Source organism: Cajanus cajan, chromosome 10 (genome assembly GCF_000230855.2).
Source record: "Cajanus cajan strain Asha chromosome 10, NIPB_CcT2T_4, whole genome shotgun sequence".
NCBI lineage: Eukaryota > Viridiplantae > Streptophyta > Magnoliopsida > Fabales > Fabaceae > Cajanus > Cajanus cajan.
Window position 1 is genome coordinate 45,696,816 of NC_138526.1, and position 23,055 is coordinate 45,719,870.

At 31.0% G+C, this 23,055-nt stretch overlaps 3 protein-coding genes across 3 annotated transcripts; all 3 read right to left on the minus strand.

Moving 5' to 3' along the window:
- Positions 1–293: 293 nt before the first annotated feature.
- Positions 294–5,687, minus strand: LOC145949329 (peptidyl-prolyl cis-trans isomerase G). Its single transcript, XM_083065105.1, has 3 exons — positions 5,390–5,687; positions 5,059–5,241; positions 294–745 (listed from the first exon to the last, which is right to left on the minus strand). Exons 2-3 carry the CDS (start codon positions 5,215–5,217, stop codon positions 578–580), a joined length of 327 nt encoding a protein of 108 aa, XP_082921231.1. The 5' UTR covers positions 5,218–5,241; positions 5,390–5,687; the 3' UTR covers positions 294–577.
- A 1,352-nt stretch (positions 5,688–7,039) lies between these two features.
- Positions 7,040–10,917, minus strand: LOC109790568 (NAC domain-containing protein 40). Its single transcript, XM_083065104.1, has 4 exons — positions 10,248–10,917; positions 8,238–8,491; positions 7,737–8,030; positions 7,040–7,464 (listed from the first exon to the last, which is right to left on the minus strand). The coding sequence occupies exons 1-4, from the start codon at positions 10,435–10,437 to the stop codon at positions 7,153–7,155; spliced, it is 1,050 nt and encodes a 349-aa protein (XP_082921230.1). The 5' UTR covers positions 10,438–10,917; the 3' UTR covers positions 7,040–7,152.
- Positions 10,918–18,993: 8,076 nt separating this feature from the next.
- On the minus strand, positions 18,994–20,524 carry LOC109790571 (F-box protein At2g27310). The gene has a single exon (XM_020349749.3). The coding sequence runs from the start codon at positions 20,160–20,162 to the stop codon at positions 19,203–19,205; it is 960 nt and encodes a 319-aa protein (XP_020205338.1). The 5' UTR covers positions 20,163–20,524; the 3' UTR covers positions 18,994–19,202.
- Positions 20,525–23,055: the final 2,531 nt, after the last annotated feature.

Below are 23,055 nucleotides of genomic sequence, written 5' to 3' on the forward strand. Positions count from 1 at the left end.
TAATACTGTCTAAAAGGTCCTTACTCTATTTTGAATTATACACTTTAATTAGTGTATGTTGAACTTGTTACAACGAAATAATCATCGTTTTTCCAATTTTGAGACTTTGATGCATCATACCCAATTTAGTCTTAATTATATATATATCTAGGTATGAGCTTGATGTATTGCGTTGCGTATTTACATGATAAAATTAGAGTAGACTTATTATTAATTTTTTAGCATATAAAATTAGACTGTATTGTATATATAACTACTTTCGTTTACACAGCTCGATATTTAAACAAAAAGAGTTTAGTCAAAGATCTTATATATATATGTATGTGCGTAAAGGACGGTAGTAGTAGACATCAAGAGAGAAAAATGAAAATGTTGAACTACAGAAACGCACTAACCGGTATCAGATATAATACTTGTATACCATTCAACAACTTTTCATTGAGATAAGAGTTGAAAATCGTAACTCAAGACAGGGAGCAAATCCGCTACAACGTTCCCTCCAAACGAATTGAGTGACAACTTTACAGCTTGAGCATAAAGATGAACATCATTATCGTACCATACTTGCTGCACTTGCTTAATCCTCTAAAATTTGCTGTCGCTCAAGCTCAAGAATCCGCTCAGCTAGAGGACTTACGGTGCCATTTATAGTTCCATTGCGTCCTCTACACTGCTGCAGTTGTTCCTGGAGATGCCGTACTAGCTCATTCAGTCTTCGAATATTTTTCTCTTGCACTAGAATTATCTGCAGCAAAAACATCCATTTCAAGAAAAACATCAGTAAATACCTTTATTAAAATAGCATAGCCGCAATGGCTAATTTTCTGTTAAATTTGGGAGTGAAGACTTAGGAGGATAGGCACATAATTCATATTTATATGCGTAGTAATCTTGATTCAGTGGATGATAACGGGAATGTGGGAAACGTTGAGGATAACAGAAATGGGCATAGTGGGAGAGAGGGGAGGAACCATAACTGAATGGGACAGCCACTTGACAGGTGGCGTTCAGGATATAAGAATAAGGGATAAGACCAGAGGGAAATATTTTTGGTGTATAGGTGAAAGGGTTTAGTTGGTGTATAGCCACTTGACTGCTGAGTTAAAGTTTTGAAACTTTTTTTTTCTTGTTTCTATTTGATTTTCACTGCTAAAAGGAGCTTGGCCCCAGTTTTGTCAATAAATAATACTCATTGCTTAATCTCTATTCGAGTGTGGTATCAGAGTTCCCAATCCTGATAGCTGAATGGTATCTGCTAGGATGAAATGTCAAGTTCAAGTTTTGGAGCAAAGGATGGCAGAAATGCAGGGAGAGTGGAAGGAAGCTCTTAGACAGTCAATTGAGGAGAAGATGAAAGAGCTGTGTGCAAATCTGGCTAGTTTCAAACAAGATCGATTGGATTAACCAGAGGATAGGGGCATAGAAAATAATGAACATGAAGAGGTTGGTCAGAGGGAGTATAATGCAGAGGCTTCAGGAATCTTGTTTTACCGGCGAAGATCCATATGGATGGAAATACCAGGCAGAGTGGTATTTTGAGATTAATCAAATTCTAGTGATGAGAAGGTGGTAGCAGTTGCCATTTTGTTTCGAGGGGACAGTGCTAAATTGGTTTCTAGAGGGAAGCAAGAACTGGGTGCATCCCCTGGCCCACTTTCAAGAGAGCACTGTTGCGTCAATTTCAGAACTCACGAGGTATTAATGAGTTTGAAGCAAATGAATCCACGAAGAAGTATGGGAGCAGTTCGAGCTTGTTGTCTGCTTCAACAAGCTGATGAAGAGTGACTCAAGGGGCATTCATGTTTGGGCTGTCTGATAACACAAAAGAGTGGAAGTCTGGCTCCATAGTTCAGCAAACCTGGGGACGTTGGTGAAGCTGGTTCAACGAGTGGAAGATTGGAGTTGGGTTTAGGCTGGGTTGGAGACTGGAAAACAAAACAGATTGGGCCCAATAATAATAGGCCCACTCTTTATGCTTGTTGGGCTGAACAGGGGGATACGAGGCTGTGGGGGGCAAACAGATGGGAAAAGGACTGCCAGCAACACATCGACCAGGCAAGCAGCATATTCCAATGGAGGAAATCATAGAAACTTAGAATTCAAGAAGTTAACAGTAGAGGATATGGAAAACAGATTTGTTGGAGAGAGAGTCTCCAGTGTGAAGAAGATTTTTCCAGGGCATGTGTCAGAAATCAGAATTAGCAGCTTCAATACTTATTTTGAGAGAAGAGAAGAAGCAAAATGAATATGTAGAAGAGGAGGATAGTAACACCATGCAATTGCATATGAGCAGTGTGGCTGGGGTTGATGTCATCTTGGGTTATGAGCAGTTGGAAGGGTTGGGGGAGCATCTAAGATTTGAAGGCTCAGCCATATAGTCTGAATCCCTTAGCTGAGAGCAAATGAAAAGCTCGGTTCTCAATGTTACAGTCCTTCTTGCAGTAAAACAGAGGGTTGGACCAATTGCATACAGGTTGAAGCTACCCACTGATTCAAAAATCCATTTGTTTCACAGTTGAAGAAGGCCATATCCAGGGATGTTCCCAGCCAATAGGTAGCTAATTTTTTGACTGAAGAATTGAAGCTGCAGGCTGTTCCAAATGATGTACTGGCCACGAGGAAATTACCGGATGTTACCAAAGATATTTGTATAAACTATAAACTGATGAAATCTTGCTGATCATCAGAAAATTTGGGAAAACTAGGAAGACATTTAAAGGATCATTCAGGACTTCCACCTTGAGGACAAGGTGGACCTGATTGGGGATAATTCATGTTAATAAGTGGAGAGGGAAATGGGCCCAATGGTAATCTTGGTTCAGTGGCCGATGAGAGGAGCATGGAAAATGATAAGGATAACATAAATGGGCAGAATGGGAGTGTAGTTGGTGGAGAGGGGGGCGGGGGCTTCATAACTGAATGGAACAGGTAGCATTCAGGATATGAGAATGAAGAGAGGCAGACGTAGGGGGATGGGAAAAATTTTGGTGTTACAGTGAGAAGGGTGGACTGCACTGCTAACTCCTGAGTGACAGTCTTAGAATTTTTTCTCTTCTAGTTGATTTTTTCTACTGTAAAGAGCTTAGTTCTTTCTCGGTAAATAATACTCATCATTTCTTGATCTATATTATAGAGCAATTATAACATGGAGGGAAATCATGAAAAGTATGTAAATATAATGCCTAGTTATGCACAATGTAGATACGCCAATACAAAACTATCTCATTTTTGGTGTTACACATTGGCAGAAATTATTTACAGCTCCCAAGTTTGCTTTATAATAATCTTTTCATATAACAATTGATCAGCATTGGAACATTCAACAGATGAGTTGCAATATTCCAATGAATGCGAAGCTCCATTAACTACTATTAAATATTCTACATTAGTTTTGAAATTAGACATTAGAATCTAAGCCCATACATGTATCACTGTACCCACAGGGAGACAACTTTTTAATTAGCATATAGCTCTATACATCCAAAATTCTCTAAAATGATCAAAGATCTGAATGTGAATTGTCTGAGACAATGAGATGCCATCATGCTAAAGCTGTGATCAAAAGATTGACTTCTCAACTTATTAGAATTATTTCCAATGATAATAACAAGACAGAATGGCAACCTTTGATGTTCGGAAATACCCACTAACCAGGGAAAGAGCATACAGGATAAAACTCTCTGTCATACAAAGATGACTAGTTTTACTTTGAAAGAATTATATGGAACAAAACCTAAGCACTCACAATGAAACAATGCAAATATATACAAAAGGTTAACAAAAACTTATTCATCATTATGCAAAAGAAGGCCAAGATAGGCTTCACAATACAGCTCCCCGTGTAAAAGCTAGAGGTTACCTAACCATATAAACCAATTTATTAAATTAACAATTGATAAGATGTATAAAGATATTGATACAAATTGGCACCTTATTACCGTTTTCATTCATTTTCTTAGGAAGCAACCAATAAAATTAAAACCAAAAAGCATCTGACGTTATTGCTATCTAAACTAAGGAATATTGAACTTCCACCAACACTATGTCATGGTGCCATCTGGTGAAAAACTGGAAATGCCAACTTGGAGGATGACTCACTCAGCAGAATTAGATGACAGGAGCACATCAAGGCACACATGGAGGGATAGAGAAGGAGCTCATGAAGGAAAGCAACACACACCAACCTGGTGATTCTGAGTGAAACAAGGGCTTAAGGCTAAATAAATGGAAGTGAGAGTGCTAATGGAAAGTATTATGCTCCCCTCTCTTCACCTATACCACTTTGTTTATGCATTCTATTCAATCTTCATAAGTCTGTTCTTAGCTTCCAGATCTCCATATCTGGATAGTACTCCTTCATTGTTATTCTTAATAATAATAGTGCAGAGAAGCATTATAGATATTTGTGTTATTCTAATTATAGGTTCCTTACATGCCACTAAACCCAGATCACTAGCCTGAATTCAAGAAGTTATAAATTCTACACATTATCTCAGAACTGAGTTTTCATGGTTTTATTCTTAATAGTTAATCGTTTAAGGGGGCAGAGGAGGGTGTTAATCAACAAGAGTAGCACATAAAACAATTCTCGGAAAGTGAGCATCAAACTCCCCTTCATGCCTCCCAAGAAAATCGCATAAAAAAAAAAAATGATAATTAAGAACAAGTGAACAACCAAAGAAACATGATTGTGCACCGGAAGCCTACTACACTGTAAAATTCATGTACAGCGTAATCAAATGAATAGATCCAAGCTAACATACATACGCATTTATCTAAACAAATATATGAACTTAGGACAGCAAGCAGAGCAACAGTAACCATGTGTTATAATCTCAATACCCCCCTCTCTCTCTGTATTCTGAGAAATTTTACTTGCTCAATTGTAACTGAAAATTTGAAATGTAATTTCAAGCAAGGTCCAGAACAAAAAGTATCATGAATCAAAACTGTAGACAAAAGACTCAAATAACAACACCACACAAAACAAATGCTATATCATATAACTCAAGCCACTGATTATATCAACAGAGAGAGGTTGAAGCATAAACACAAGACCTTCTCCTTTACAGTCTCTTCAGCCTTAGAAATTTGATGCTGCTTCTGAGTTACACTGGGGTTGGAGTCAACATCGGCCACAAGCTGCTGCTTCCACTCGAACTGCGAGGTGATTATAAGTACAATCAGCAAGAAAACAAGCAACATGGGCCTCGACATGGTTCCTAATTACAGAGTGAACACCTGCTTAACAGTCAAAATCCAATAACCACAAACACACTTAATTAGTTTAATTCCTGATTTATAAAATTAGGGTAACCAGACAGAAGACTTGGACCATCAAATCGCGAAGAAGTGCAATTGAGTTTGCAGAGGGAAGAAGAGAACTTACAGATGGATGTGCGCGAGAAAACCCTAAATTCATTATCGATGGGTAACGAGTTCCGTGTGCGAGGTTAGGGGAAAATGAAAAAGTAATTTTGTGAAGTCAATTGACTCAGTGTGCAAATCAATTTTGGAAGCTTAGAAATTCTTTAGCATCAATGGGAAACAAGTGTAACCTAAAACCGCGCTGCAACTCAGTGTTTCTCTCTCTTTCAACATTCAACTTTCTTTCTTTTCTTGCATCTGTCAACAATTTACGGAAGATGAAAGCCGTGATTCGTTACGGTGGGGAACACCCAACGCTACCCTGCACCCAATTTAACCAAGCCAAAGACAAGTTCCAACCACTATCTTCTACTTGTACACAATGAAATGAGTTGAACTATCTAAATTTAACTTTTTAATTCATAAATTATCTAAATTTAACTCTTTCTATATTCAATAATCAGATTTATTTACTTTAATAATTAAGATCTCCCGTGGTGATTTTCAGTTAGATTCTTAAATTAAAGAAACTTTTAATTAAATCATTAACCCTTTTTTATAATTTTTTTTATGAGTATCTTGAAGTTAATTTATAATAGCTTGAAATGCAAAATAAATAATAATTTGCTCCGATTTTATTAATTCTAAAAATCTAATTGCAAAACTTATTAATGATCTAATAACAATTTTTAAACTTAAAAACTTAATTAATATTTTTAAAAAATTCATGGAGTTGCTGATATACTATTAAACTAATAATTAAACAAGTCTAAAGTCGATTATATAAATAAGTCTTAAGCCAAAGATTTATAAACTTCACATTAAAATTCATAATTTATTCATGAATTTATATTATATTATATTATATATAAAGAAAATATTTCATCTTTACAATTTATGAATAACTTCAATTATTAAGAAAAATAAAAATATTTTTTAATAACTATTATCAACTAACCATCTTTCTCACTATTCTATATTATCTATATTTCTATATTAATATTACATACTAATACATAAAGAAAATACTTTCTTTAATAACCATAGATCATTATATTTTATTATTATTAAAAATAAGTTAAAAAATTAATAATCTTTTAGCAACTATTATTCTCTTTTCTTTTAATAACAATCCACTATAATGAAAATGTTAATTTCATATATAAAAATATAACATAATTTATCTTAAAAATTATTACAATACATAATTGTTATGTTTAAATATTTTTGTTATATTTACATTTTCTGATAACTTATTTTTATTTCTATCCCTCTTTATGACATCTCTTAATTTTATTTTAAATTTTGCTTTATTCTTCTTTTTTCACTCTTGGTTACATAAAAGTTTTTTTGTTTTTTTTGAGGACTGGTTACAGAAAAGTCATGCAACACAAATATAGAGAATTCATAGAGATCTCAACGAGAGAAATAAATAAGGTGTAAAGTACGAAAGAAGTAAGCATGAATCACAACCTTTTTTACTTTAACCTTTATTTGTTTTACATTTTGAATGAAAAATGTAAATATGCTGTTCATATTAATTTAAAACAACTCTATTTGGACCAAATAGGCCCAAAAACAGAACTTAGTCCCAGTTTGCCAATTAAATCATGCTAAAAATTAGTGAAATAACGAGAGGTTAGAAGTCCATCGTTCATTTGTACACGAAATCTGAAAGGCTAATGCAACATATTAGGAAAGAACCAGTTTAACAATTTGCCTATGCTTGCTTGCGTAGCAGTTAGCACTAATCATAATTTACATCTCAAAATTTCCCATGATACTTCACTTGAGTCCACACAATAAAGACCAAAAATATAGAACTATCAAAGTGAAAATGAAGAAAGCAAACATCGCCAAACGGTTGGCTAAGGCACTCTTTGATGAGTGGATTGTGCTTGGGAAACGAACTACTGCAGGAGAATGCTTTGAATTCCCTATCCTTAATCTTATTCTTCGTTGTGCTGTGCCTTGTGCGGGATGCACTTGTGCTGGATCCTGTGCTCTTGTGTGACCCTCTTCTGAGATTGATGATTCATCTAGTTTGATGATATCGTCCTTTAGTATCTCAGCATAACAATCCTCTTCATACGCCTCCTACAATAGAGTCATATGGGCAACAAAATTGTTCAATTTTATCCAATACAATGCTCTCTTTTTTTTCTTTTTTTTTTTAAATCAAGGTATCTCCTATTCGAAAACTAAAGACTAATCACTCAAAGTTGAGATTTATTTAAGGAATGGATAGACCAAAAATTGAACTCATGATTGAATGTTTAAGAGACAAGGTTATCAAACAACTATGTCAAACCTTATTGGTATGCAATTCTAATTAATACAAAGAAGCTGAATCTAGTACAATAACATACCTTTGGTTGATTTGAAGATTCTGTCAAAGTAGCTTCATTAGCTGGTCGCGGATTTGATTCGGAAACAGAATCAATTTGGTCCATTGAACCATAACTGCTACTGCTACGTTTGGAGCTACACCCGACCTCTTTATCTTGCTCACAGACACCCCTTTGATCAGTGCCACCTTCTGAGACAGCACAACCACTCTCATGTGAATTCACGGGGTGCCTTTGACTTGAAGAAGCTCTATTTGAAGCATCGTTCAAACGGAAATCAGTGTTCCTCTTGAGGCGACATATGACCAAAGAATCCTGAAATATATTGTACATTTCTTAGCAGTTACAACATAAAACAAACATACAACTTTGAATCGATAAATTATTAGATAATTCAAACTATCATGTATGTGTTACATTAACATTGACTAGTACTATGAATATAATGGAGTCGTCTACCAAATAATTTCTCCTTTCAAAATGTGGCTTATGTTGATATTGGGTAATATAATAACTACTCACCTGAGACTTGTCATTGATGCAGTACTCATGCATAATCCATTCAGTTCTTTCTCCTTTAGGTGCACGCCCTAAGTGGAACACCAAAGTGCGCTTTGTTCCTATAACGTTAGAACCTGACTTTACATTGCGTTCTTTGCCAGTGGCCTTCCAATATCCACACTCTGTTGCTCTTTTACTTTGAGAACCATTTGGGTACTTTCTTCCACGTGGAGAGAAAAAGAACCATTCGTTATCTGATTGAATGAACGATTTGGCTGGTTCCAAACCAGTATTAATAAGTCAAATGTTTCATATTTCTGTTGAATTTGTACCAGAGCTAAGCATGCATAACAATTTTTAACTACACTATGTTTTCTAGACATATTTAGAAAATGTATATCAGAAAGCTTGAAAAAAAAATTGAACAACTGCAACATCTCATTTCAGATTTTCAGTGCACATTAAAACACAAACTACAGATCTTGGTTTCTTTCTGCGTGCTCTGTTTTCGATTTAGCATGTTTCTTGAATATTCGGCCAGTCACAAAATTAAACATTATGCATGATCAAACACTATTGCTCACAGACACAGTTATTATTCAAAAATGAAACCTACTATGAGGCTACACCAAAGAAAATCATTACATGATAAAATAAATAAAGATTTAACAAAAGAAAATCATTGTAGTTTAACTACTTTAATAGAAAACGTTTTGCTGAATAGCTCACTAACAACTTTGGTCAGAAAAAAAAAACTCACTAACAATTATGAGCTAATGTATTTAACTTTTTCTCTCCTAAATTCATTCTTAGTTTATACTTTATGTAAAACAAACATTAGTTTATAATTGGAACACTTCATATACTAAAAAGGTCTAGCTCAAATAGTTGAACACTTGTTGCAAGTCTCTTGGTATTATGTTAGGTTTCCATCTATCACAAAAAAAAAAACACTATAGAGTTACTGTCAGTAATTAAAATCTTCAATTTAATAAAGAAGTCAAATTATCAAATAAAATAATTATTTTAAAATTTTCCCAAATCTTAAAAATATTTCCAAATAAACACTTGACTTCACCAATAGTTATAGTGTGTTATTTGACTGTTTAAATTAGTATAATGTAGCTTGAATCATGTCATTCATGATCACCCTTAGACTCCTTAATTATATTTTAACATGGACCCACCTTTGCTTTTTGTCCAGAACTTAGGGGATGCTAGGAGAATCAAAATGAATAATTATTCATGAACACGTGACATCTAGACAAAATCTAGAGACAGAAAGAGATAGGAAAAAGAGAAATGTAAGTACGATAAGTAATGTGATATAACAAGAAAAGAAAGATAAAAGGAAAATAATAGATATCGATGGGGTGTATGATCACTCAGTCAAAATTTTCAAGGGAATACGATCCTTTTATGCAATTTCGGAACACGACAGGATGTCACGCGACCGAAAGATACAAAATATCTGTAGTAAAACTGATCATTATTTGCATAGGACCGGTTAATTTAATTTATTTCTTTCTTGCCCATAGCATAATATTCTCATGTTCGATGCTAACATAACAAAAGGAAGCAAATTGGTTAACAATTTTTACATTGCACGCAAATTAATTCATGTCATGAAAGGAGAACTGAGTCAAATGTTTGATGATTCACTTGGGCAATTCTAATTCATGCAATTCCACTATTCACCTCGTGCCTTGCAAAACGAAGGAATTTCTCCACAAAATAAATGTTGGCATTAGTGAATAATAAAGTTGACAAGTTGTGATTTAGTTGCCACTGGCCTAAATAAGAAGTCCCCACCCAACACCCAACACCCACCACCCAGCCACATACATCATTTTCATTTTGTGTTTTTCAGCATAAACTATGACTAATCAACAATTGACAACCTCTCCTTCCAATCATGCCAAAACCAATCTAAGCGAAGACACACCTAAATATGGAGAGAGAGAAAAAAAGAAGCTTGGATTTAAAAATGAACAGAGAGAGAGAGAGAGAGAGAGAGATAATAATATTAACCTGGTAAATCCCAAGGTTCGTATTTACAAAGCTCAACCTCGGGAATGACTTGAACACTGTCTTCATGGCCGTCCAACTTCTTCCTAAGGTAATAAGAAATCAACTCTTCATCGGTGGGACAGAATCTGAAGCCAGGAAACATGGAGGAAGCGGCGATTGACATCTGGGCTTCCCTGGAAACCCCTTCCATGATCCACCACCCCTTGTTTCTCCCAAAAAGTACTAGGTTTAAGGTTAGTTATAAACGACGTAGGTTGCTGTTGGAGGAGTTATTCGTTGGGGGCTATGATCTTTTGAGTGCGGTTGTGGTTTGCCTGGTTGTTTGTGGCACGCAAGCTGGCTCTGGTTGGTTCTGGCTTGGGAGAGTCGGCGAAGAATGTGTCAAGTCGTGAGGTTCCATTTCCATCGTGTCACGTGGCCTCCTTCTTTCGAACTCACTGCCACCGTTTCTTTCTTCTACTTTTTCTTTTAATCCACTCTCACTTTCACTATTCACAAATGCTCCTCACATCACACCATTCTTATTTTTAATCTTAAGACTTAATTGAATAGTCACAATGGGTGAAATTATTTGCAATTCAGACATGTACAGTCATACTGTATGTTTCTTCTTATCTATATGAATTAATATATTTCTATTGTATTAGTATAAATATAAATTCTCTTTGAAAAGAATACTTGATGCAACTTTCGCACAACAAAAGTTACTTTTTTCATGCACAAAGGTAACCTTTAGACAACGAACGGGGAAGAATACCTTAAACAAAGTAAAAGTTAGTCTTTCCTTGCGCCATAGGTTTAACATGAGGAATTTAAGAATGACTGTAACTTAAGTAATTCAACAGCATGCAATTACTCATGAATCAAAATTTGAAATAGTTATAGATTTTATTTTACTCCTTCACAGAAAAACAGATAAGTTCTCTTTTCAGTATTTAATACGTTTATTATATATTTAATATTCAAATTCGATAATATTATTGATTAAATTGAAATAACTCTTTATTAATATATTCACATGCTCATTGTATCGGTATTGCCATTGTGATTAGATATTTTCTTGTTATTATTTGTACTCGTCATTTAGGGTGCCTATGGTTTCACATAGCGAAGAATTAAAATTAATTTTATATATGTTTGGATCCATGATGAGTTTATGGGACGTACGTCTCCAAAAACAATTTTTAATTGCTTTTACGTTTCTTTTGACTTGATTTTAACATAAATGTGTCATGGCACATGATCTAAACATAGTATATATCCTTTCTCAAACGTGATTTTAGTAAAGACAATTTTTTTATTAGGAAATTTAAAATAGATTTTACTTCCAAACTTTAGTTTCATTATAAATAATAGAAAGTAGTTGTTATTTTTGGTTGAAAAATATATACTAAATTTTACATGAAACTTGCTTTTAGCATAAAAATTTCAAGTATAAAATGCTTTGAATAAAAGTCAATTTTGAGTAAAATTAATTTTACAAATCAATTTAAGTCAAAATTAAATTTCTAAACACTCACCTAAACAGACATTGGATATTAAAATAGAGATAAATGCATTAATATATTTAGATGCATATTTCACACACTATTCACACGACTAATCAAAATATTTTTCTTCCAATCATCTCAACTATTCACACGACTAATCAAAATATTTTTCTTCCAATCATCTCAAACTACCTTTTTATTTATATTTATGTGTTTGATTTTTTTTAATTGTCATTGTATTTTAATATGTAATCTTTTATCCCTACCTTCAAATTAAATTTCATGTTTTTCAAAAGCAAATATCATTTTTTTTTCTCACATTAGGTGGTGAGATGGTTGGAAGGTTCATTTTTCTTTTTAACACCTGCTTTTAACTTTACATCTACACATAAAAATTAAAGTTGTCAAAACGGGATAGCCCGGTTCATGTGGACCGGCCCACCTTGATCCACCTTAAAAATGGGTCAATCCAACCACCACGGGTTGGTGGGTTATGCGGGCCAGCCTACCAGCCCACCAAAAATAAAAATAAAAATTACTAAAAAAATTTTAAATTTTAAATTAATTGTAAATTAACATAATAGTCATAAAATTAGCATCATTAATAGCCATAAGTCATAACTTATCATACAAAATTAAATACAAATCATGATAAAAATTTAAAATAAAAATTTTTAATATCTCATCATACAAAATTAACTACAAATCATACTTAAATTTTTATCGCAAAAAAAAATTGGTGGGCTGGTGGGCTGCCCGGCCCACCACAGGTTCTGCCCGGGTGGACCGGGTGAAAGTGAGCTGGATTGAGATTTACCCATCTACTATAAAACTTCTTTTTTTTTTTTGCCCGGCCCGACTCGTTTTCAAGGTGGGCCGGGTTGGCCCACGGATCACAACCTATTTTGACAACTCTAATAAAAATAAATAAATGAATAAAATAAACTTTTAGTGTGACATTTTTATCATGTATTACAACTTCGCTCTTCATGCCTCTTTTACCATGTGTTATTATACTTGGTCTAAACAATTTTTTTCTGATTCCATCACTACTTGTTGCCATGAGTGGTTTAGGAATTATATTTATATTGATTTTATGGTTGAGCCGTATTGGGCCAGTCTTAGTCTTGATTGTATTGGGTCTGTTGCTCTCTGTATTGTTCCTTGGAACAAAAATTGTTGGCCAAATAGGGAAGTGTCTTATATTCATCATTGTCTAATTTAACTAGTTCGAAAAACATGAGTAAAATTTTAGATTCGTCCCCACTAATAAAGGACAAAATAAAGGTAAGTTCCTCATAATTCTAAATATTTACATAGTTCCCAACTTTATAAAAAGTCTTTTTCTTTAACTGTTTATATTAGTAGAAAATGAGGTGATTGAGGTGGAAAAAAATTAAGTGAATAACTCTTTTACAAAGTCAAGCACAAAATTAGGTCGAAAAAGTTGAGAAGACACTGAGACTCATAATAGTTGAGATTAATATGAGAGTTTATTCAAAGAATCAAAAGTATATTGGCTCGCTGGAAAAGTAATATGTATTTGGAGGAGGAGAGTCATCATCTTTATACACGACTTTCTTTGTATGATCGAAAATGTAATAATATTATTGGTGGATCTAAAAAAAAATTAAGAAGAAACATGAATTACGTTTAACTCAACGTTCTTTAAAACACACCAAAGTAAAGATGTTTAGGTTAAGTTTCATTTCTTGGATAATTAGATTGTGCTCAAATTCAAAGTAAAGCTCTAATATAATATATGTTCTTTTTATATAACTTTTACACATATTCCTCCGGACTTAAACATGGAGATAAACATAAATAAAAAAGAAAATCTCGTAAATGGTGAATTTAAATAACAATAAATTTTAATCGATTTTATCTTATTTAATTATAACATTCTTAAAATATCTTTAATTTCATTTATATTTTAATTCTATTATTGTTATCAAGTTTCACTACAAAAAATGTTCCATATAGTAACATATAAAAAGTGTCACTATAAGTATAATATATGTAGGTATATACGAATTTGACATATAGCTACATATAATTTTAATGTTGATTTTGAATGAGATTTAACAACATATTTTGTGTGTCACTATAATCTATACTTACACTTTTTAACAATATACTAACATATATTAAATTTATTGTGTGGGTAAAAGTAATTTTTAGTGACACATATTATGTCACTATAGAGTGTGTATCACTATATGACAATTTTCTTATAATGTTTGAATGAAAGGTAGTTTAAGAATATATATATATATATATATATATATATATATATATATATATATATATTCTAGTAGAAATTAATAAATTAAATGATACTAACAAACTTTCTTAATTAACATATAAGTTAATTAATTTTAGTTATATTTGTGTAAAAAATTATTAAAAATAATTTAAGTAATAAATTAATAAGTAACCCAGCAGCTTTCCTAAAAATGAAATTTAAATTTGGTCTTTTTTTCCTTAGAAAGCTAACAATATTTTAATCAATCAATAAACGCTAATATTCATTTTTAAAATGATAATATATATATATATATATAGATATATATATATATATATATATATATATATATATGTATATAATTGATTTGATTGATAATGTGCTCATGCTAAAATTAATTTGATCGTTTAAATATATAAGACATCATGTAGTCATTTTCAACATTTAAATACTAGCACGATTTACAATATAGTTTTCAATGATTAATTTATTGAAAAATCTTGTTAATGAATGTTATAAAATAAAGTAATTGGTGTATTTATATACATTTTCCTTGTGGCTTGATTTGACACGCATGTGTTAAGTCTTGCCAACAATGATTTATAATATTTGTTTTGCCTATAAAAGAATAGATGTTCTAAAGACTTAAGAAGTTAGTAAGTATAAAATATTTCTTTTAAAAAATGATCAAATGAAATTACATTAATTTTTTCATAAAGAATATTCACTATCAATTCCTTTACTAAAATATTTGATGTATTGAATTTTGTTTGTTTGTGAGGACATGATGGGTGATGTATCCAAATGGAGCCATTTATCTAGATGCCCCTGAAAAAGCAGTTATTAATTAAAGGGGAAAGATATGAATGTCTAGCTATAGATGCACTACACGTGCAACACATAACCATTTACTTTTGGAAATCATGTTGAAACTTTATTCATTCTCTAGAAAAAACGCAGACATGAATGAAATGGCTAGAGCCTTAAAAGTCAGAACTAGAACCATAGATATGATGATCATAATAAACCAAAAGGTAAATGATTCCCAGTTCCCCACTTGCTAATGGGCCAAAATCCCTTTCGTACCAAGGATCATTTTCTTCTTTTGGTCAAACACCACAATATTACTAGTTTCACATTCAAAATAATGATTGAATCATCCATTAAAAATATCTATAAATTAGTTTATTAGTTTAAAACCAAACTACACATGTTGCAATTAGGCTGACTCAATAATGACAGGGATGTAATGTAAAGTGAAATTTCAGAAAGTTTTTTTTTTTTTTTTTTAAATTAAAAGGCTATACATTGAATCTTTATATGTGGCATTTTTTTTAAACAATCTAATAACAAATAATTTTTTTATTGTACCTAAAGCTTGAGTTTTAGTAGTGTTAGCATTGGGCCAAATCTTTACAAACCAATATATATTCAACCTTAACAAACATAAAAAAGTAGGTAGACATGTTAAGTTTTAAATAAATCCCTAAATTATAAAAAAAAAATGAATTGTAATTAAGTCTTTGCCTTTTTTTTCAAAATTTTTAATTAGATCTTTGAAATTAATGGTCCATTTATAGACAATTAACTCATGGACTAATTACATAAATTTGAAAAAGATTGGAGACTTAGTTAAAATACTTCGAAACTATTTCATATAAAAAAAAAAATGCGTGCTGAAATGGGTTTTATTTTAAAATGGAAAGAATAATATTTTCTAAAATTATTTAAAAAATGGTAAAAATACATAAACTTGTTCTAAAGATTAGAGTTGTCAACGTTAATAGACTAGATAGTTAAGTTGATTGTTTATTTTAAATTTATGAAAAAATAAAATAGATTAATTTAGCTTGATGTGTCAAATTAGACGGAAAAAATAAAACTCATGATTATATGAAAATTGGCCTGACTCGATTTTCAAACTTTGACCTAAAAAATGTTTAATCCACATCAAACAACCCATTATAACAATTCTATTAAAAATAATAATTTAATTAAATATTTTGTATATAATTTATGTGTGTATTCAATTATTTTTCGAGAAGTGTTTTTTATACAAAATCTTTTTATTTGTATGAGAATTTCAAGTAGAAAATTTTAATTCTTTATATTTGATAGCTATTTAAAAAATAAAAATTTTCAGAAACATAATTTCTCAATAACTAATTTTATCTCTCTTTCACACAAAAACATTCTCATGAAAAATGAGAATCCAACTTATCCGAATCAAGAAAAAAAATCATATACAAAAAATACACTACTTTTAAAAATATATATATAAAAAATAATTAATAATTATTACTTGAACAATAAACACAAAAACACATTAAATTTATTAACTAATTAAAATAAAAATTAAATTAAATAATTTATTAGACATTATTTTTTATCACTTTTAATTATAGTTTTTTTTAAAATCAATGCAAAGTTTTATATATAAACTCTTAATAAACTATTTTATTGTGTTTTTTATTACAAAAAAAAATTATTGTTATTAGGTAAGAATTATTTTTTTATCACTTTTCTCATTAATCTAATTATAAAAATTAAATAATTATTAATTATTTAAAATTTATAAATTATAAAACTATATTGCTCATTTCTTATTATGAGTTTTAGATTCAAAATTTAACAAGTTATTTAAGCAAAATAATATTATAGTTGTTTTTTTATTGTTTTCAAGATTACTTATGTTTTAATTGTTAATTTAATTTTTTTATATTATGATAAACTATGAAAATTATATTTTGCACTTTTCATTTGTATATAGTTTAATCATATGTAAATTTTTTATTTATTATTTTAAGTTAAATATGATTTTTTTTTATGTTATATTATGACACAATTACACAAGGAAGAATAAATTCAAATTTTTTGTAAAAGATATTTTTGTAAAACATAATTGTATAGTCAATAAAGTAATATTGTAATTAAACATAAAAAAATTTATTTCAATATTTTTAGGGAATTTTATGAGTAACAAAATGGATTTTAACCATTTTCAATAATCATGATTTTGAAGTTTGTAATTTTCAAAAATCATGATTCTTATATATGGAAAACTTTTTTTCATTACGAAACATCCCCTCAAAATAAGTACTGGTAAACTTATTTAACTCTAATTCATATTCTACATCAAATTTCGATGATTCAACTATTAAATTATAAGTTCTCAACATATAAATCAAATTAATTTTTTTACATAAAAATTAAAAATTATATAATACTTTATTATATACATTTATATTGATGTATAAAATATTTTTATTAATGTATGTCAATTTAAATTAATAAATAAAATATTGAATATTAAATAGTATATGCACTTGTCTTCATTATACATGTTATCTTTCATTATCAACTTCTATTTAAGGAAAATGGTTCATCAGCTTTTCAATTTTTTTAAGATAACTCCTTATACTACATTTTTTTTTTTGATGTAGTTCTTTCAATTTTTGTTATTAGGTTTGATTAGAGAATCCCTTAAAATAAAAGTTTGATTAGAGAAGAATAGATAATATTTTGTTAAAAGTTAATACTACGTAAATCGATTATTAAACTCATGAATATAATTACAAAAATTAAAAAATTGAATTAAAAATTTTATGACCTACAAACTTATCTATATTTATACTATATATAAAGAGGATATCTTTCTTTATTTTTTACAATTTTTTTTATAGATATTTATACATTCTTATTATATATTAATTTTTCTCACCGTTGTATATTTTAAGAGTGGAATAGAAGAAAAAAACATGTATACAATATCACAATATTTATGTTATATATAAAAGAGATATCTCTCTTTTGTTTTTTTATTTTTAAATATTTATATCTTTTTATTATATATTATTTTTTTCTACTATCATATCTCTTATAGAAAATACATGTATATCAAAAAATAATTATCAACTCTATCAATAATAATTACCCTTTTATTTTGTAACCATTTTGCTCTTCAATTTTGTTTAAAATTGTGTTTACTATTTTTCTTAATTATATATTATCTCTCTTGATTTGCATTTTATAATCTCTAATATTTTTATTTTTATTATTTTTAAAAATACATAGAGTCATAAAGTATCTTTGCTCCACTAATATTATATATAAATGAGATACCTCCATTTATTTTCTACATACATTTATACTCTTTTCATTATATATTAATTTTTTTGTCATCATAGTATCTTTTAATGATATATATATATATATATATATATATATATATATATATATATATATATATATAAGTAATTATCATTCATTTTATCATTAATAACTTTCTTTTTTTTTCTTTCCTAAAGTATCCACCGTCGATAGTAGTGACTAATCTCCTCACTACATTGGAGGCATTTCAAAGGGTGGGATAGCTGACCCCAAGATTTAATGCAGCTGCATACACAAGGTATGATTCGAACCCCTGATCTTGCTTAAACGTGGATCAACCCCTACCGTTAAACTACATGCTTGGAATTCTTATCATTAATAACTACCATCTTATTTTTAATCACTTTTTTTAAAAAAATTATTATTATTTTTAATTATATATTATATCACTTGATCTATATATTATAACTTTAATTATTATTTTGTATATTTTATATCATTTATAAATAAATTACATAAAAATTATAGAGTGCCTTGACTCCCTAGCTAAATATAAAAAAGATATTTTCTTTTATATATATATATATATATATATATTTAAAAAGTATTTATACCTTATTATTTGTCTCCACAATACCTCGTAAGGTAAAAATAGAAAAAAAATGTATAGAAATAATTAAAAATTAATTCTATTAATAATAATTATTCACTTATTTTAGAATCATTTTCAGTTTCTATTTGTAAAATATGATTTTATAATTATTTAATTATACATTATGTGGAAGTTAGATTTATATTATTTGAACACTTGTGGCGTGGTTTAAAATAAAATGAGGAAGTGCAGATATATTAATCTAAAATGTAGTAGTAAATGAAGTCGAAGAGCGTTAAAGAAGCATGATTGGGAAGAAAAAGAAATGATGATATTTATATAAGTGAGTTAGGTATTAGGTAACAGGGTATAAGTCAAAAGAAAAAAAAGAATTAAAAAAAGAGGAATAAAATAGACAAGTTGTTGTATTGTATAGATTGTATTTTTGTTTTTGTACTATTTAGTATTTACTGGTTGAATTAGTCTGTAGGTGTAGTAGGCAAAGGGCAAATTGGGCATCAAGCAGAGAATGCCATGAAGCAGAAGAGCGTGGCGAAAACAGAGAAAGCGACCAACATGGCCAACAAGTCCATGGCCTTGTCTCGCTTCATTCTCCTCTCTTTCCTCTCTCTTCTCAAGCTGCAGAACTTGTCGAACCTTCTAACGGCTTCTTCGGCGTCGGGTTTCACTCTCTTCCCGGTCTCCATGGCGTCCTGCAAAATGACAAGGCCCTCCCTCCCCATCACGTGCCTTCCCTCGATGTCCTCCATGGTAAGGCTCACCTCGCGCACGTGCACGGCGCCACCCACCTTCCCGCAGCACGTCACCTTGATCACGCACTGGACATCGTCCATGGGAAGGGCGTAGAGAATCTCCAGCTCCCCGGTCAGCCAGTGGCGGCGGGCGCCCACAGCGCGGCGGCTGGAGAGGTTGGCGGCGCGGTGTCGGGTGGGGTGGATCATGATCCAGCTGAGGGAGAGGTGCTGGTGGAGGTGGCTCAGCCATTGGCTTTCGTCGTTTTGCGTGAAGACGAGGGCTGTGGGGACCACCTCGTTGGGGTCCAGGAGGTCCACCCAGAGAGGGGAGCAGAGGAACCACCCCTTCCGCGTTTCGGTTCGGAGGGTGCGGGAAAGGACGCTTTTGCCCTTGTACAAGATGTCCACGGCGGACAAGAGCTCCTCCGGCGGCACCGGCGCCGGCTCGGGGATGGGATTGGGGGTGTGCTGGAGGGCGGGGAAGGCGTCGGAGAAGAGGGAGCGGTGGCCGGCAGGGAAGGCGGCGACGAGGGCGGCGGCGAAGGGGTCGGTGAGGGAGGGCCAGTTGGCGGCGCAGATGTTCCGCCAGAGGTGGTGCTCTGTGCAGAGGCGGCGGAGGTGGGCGGTGGCGGAGGCGGCGGAGGCGAGGGCGGGGCCGTCGAGTCGTGTGAGGATGTGGGATTGGATGATGTCGGAGTGGACGGTGGTGATGTCTGACATCATGAAGATGAAGATGAAGAGAAAAGAAAGAAAGAAAGTGTGTTTTGATAGATAAGAATAAGAATAAGAATAAAAATATGTGAGGTAAGCGATGAGTGAGGAAAAGAGAGGGAGTAAGATTTTATATACGAAGATAAGTGCGTGTGTTTGTGATTGGGATTTGGTTAATGGTCATGATAACGATAATATAGACTCGTCTTTTGGTGACGCTTTTGGGAACCCAGACAACTTGTTTGTGGGAACAGTCAAGACTGGCTGTTATGTTAGTAAGGTCAGCCTACATAATATTCAAACCTTTTTAACCAAACGTTTCGTTTCGTTTGTGTGTTTGTGCGTGTGTGTCTGTTTTTTTTTTTTACTCTACCCTTGTGTGAGTGCTGAATCGGTTCTTGTATTTAAACACAAAGTGGCAAACCACTCTAGTGGTGTTCTAGAAGGGTTGGAGGAAATTGAAATTTTTATAGGGTTGGAACGGTTTATATAATGAAATTTAATTGGGTTTCTTTAACTAAACTTAAATGTTCTGTTTTGACTATTCAATTTTTATATCTATTGGCCTATTTTTTTTTAATTTTAATTTGGGTACGGGAATATCTTGCTGTAACAAACGAAAATATACCAACTAAAACAATGGCATTTAACAAATATATATATATATATATATATATATATATATATATATATATATATATATATATATATATATATGATTGTTTAGTATTAGAGTTTAGTACTTGAATCAGCTCACAAGTCTATTTTGCATAATAAACAATGAAATGCGATATCTTCTACCTATAAAATAATAGAAAAATCTTTTAAAAAAATTCCACCAACCAACACATATAATAAAATAGGAAAGATTTATTGTCTACATTATCAATCAATAATAAATGTCCAAACAATTTATATTCTAATATTCAAAATATCCCTTGCATATTAAGTTTTTTTTTTTTATTTTTGTAAATAAACAAGTAAGAATTTCACTTTTTAAATTGTGTAAATAATCTTCTTCCTCTTTTTTTTTTTTTACTTTGAAATTAATGTAATAGGTTAAAATCAAAATGTTACATTATATAAGAGAATAAAATGTACAATTTGAACTTTTAAAAAAATTATATAATACAATATGTTGATTAAAATGAGTTAATATGTAAACTAAACTTGCTTAATTAAAAGATAAATGAGATAATCCGTATGATTTTATTTTAAAATGAATTAAACAACGCCAAGTTCTAACTTGATTGTGTTACGTGTTGAACGAGCCATCCCACGTACAAATGCATGAACATTTTTTGGATTCATATAATGCGTGTTTCTTATTGATTCATACATAAGTACTAATGCACACACACGTAACTCTAATTAAGAGAATATTTTCTGCCAAATTTCGTGACGGTTAATAGCAAATATTCATTGAGTTAATAGTGTATTCGATTAAAAAAAGTTGAGTAATGTTTTTAAACACTCTAAATTTATAAATACTTAAGGGACATTTTCTTTCTGTCTCTTTTGTTATACTATATTACCAATTATATTAATCACTTATCTCTTTTTATCTCTCTTAAAGGTGCTACCCCTCATGAATAAAAAAAAAAAAAAACTTACTATGTTAATTCTCTACCAACTATGCTAAAAGTTAGAGTATTATACAAACTCCGTAAGTTTTATTTTATATACACCTTTAAATCATAGGATCAATTCCTTGAGTTAAAACTTATATAGATTTAAATGATTAATTTATATTTACCCTATTTATTTAATAGTTGAAGAACATATTTATAATGGATTATTTAAAAAAATCAACAAAATACAAACTTAAATTTGAGAAGATATATACAATAATTATACTATTAAGTTTAACTGTTCGATCACAAAAGATCTATAAAAGATGAGATCTTCATAACTAGACCATTCAAAAGTGAATCTTTCTAATCAAACTTTAGGAGAATTTAAACTAAAAATTAGTGGATTTTTATACGACTAGACCATTCAAAAGTGAATCTTTCTAATCAAATTTTAGGAGAATTGAAACTAAAAATTAGTGGATTTTTATTTATATTATTGAGATATTTTGTTATCATCCCTCTTATCTTGTTAACTATCAAGTCATGGGTGGTTACTCATATATATTAGTGAGATATTTTGTTATCATCTATTTTATCTTGTTAATTGTCAAGTCTTTTAAGAATTAAGTTAATTTGCTTGATCCAGGTCTAAGAGGTGTTATAAAATAGTCATAACATTCATTGATAAGTTAATTTAAGATTATATGGCTTGACCTAAAATTGAGAGGATATACAATCCTTCAACCTCAAGCCAAAGTGGTGAATGAGACTTAAAAAACCAACTAAGGAGAACAAAAAGGTCAATTTCTTCAACAATTGTGTCATGATCTCTAGAAAAGTTTTACCAGTCCCACGATAAGCATTAAATCTTATTAATTGTCAAATCTTTCAAAAATTAATGTGTTTGATCACAAGATGAGATCTAAGAAACGTTTCAAAATATTCCTAATATTTATTAATAAATTAATTTAAGATTTTATGGCTCAGTCTAAAATTAGGAGGGTATAAAAACCAATCAACCTTCCCCCTCAAGTCTTTTCACTTAAAAAAATTTGAGATTAGGGAATTGTGTGTTATATAGTCTAATTAACTAATTGAGCCAACTGACCTATTCAGTGTTGTAATTTTCTTCGATTTTGATGTCTCAATGATTGTAATCTATGATATTTCACTTATTGACACTTTATTCAACTCTCATTGGTCAAAGTCTTTAATGGGTAATCTAGTTTGAAATATCCAACCACTTTTAGGATCAATGTCTTATCGAGTGAACTCCACAACACTTCACTCTATGACATTAAATTTAACTCCTCATTGGTTAGAATTTTTCA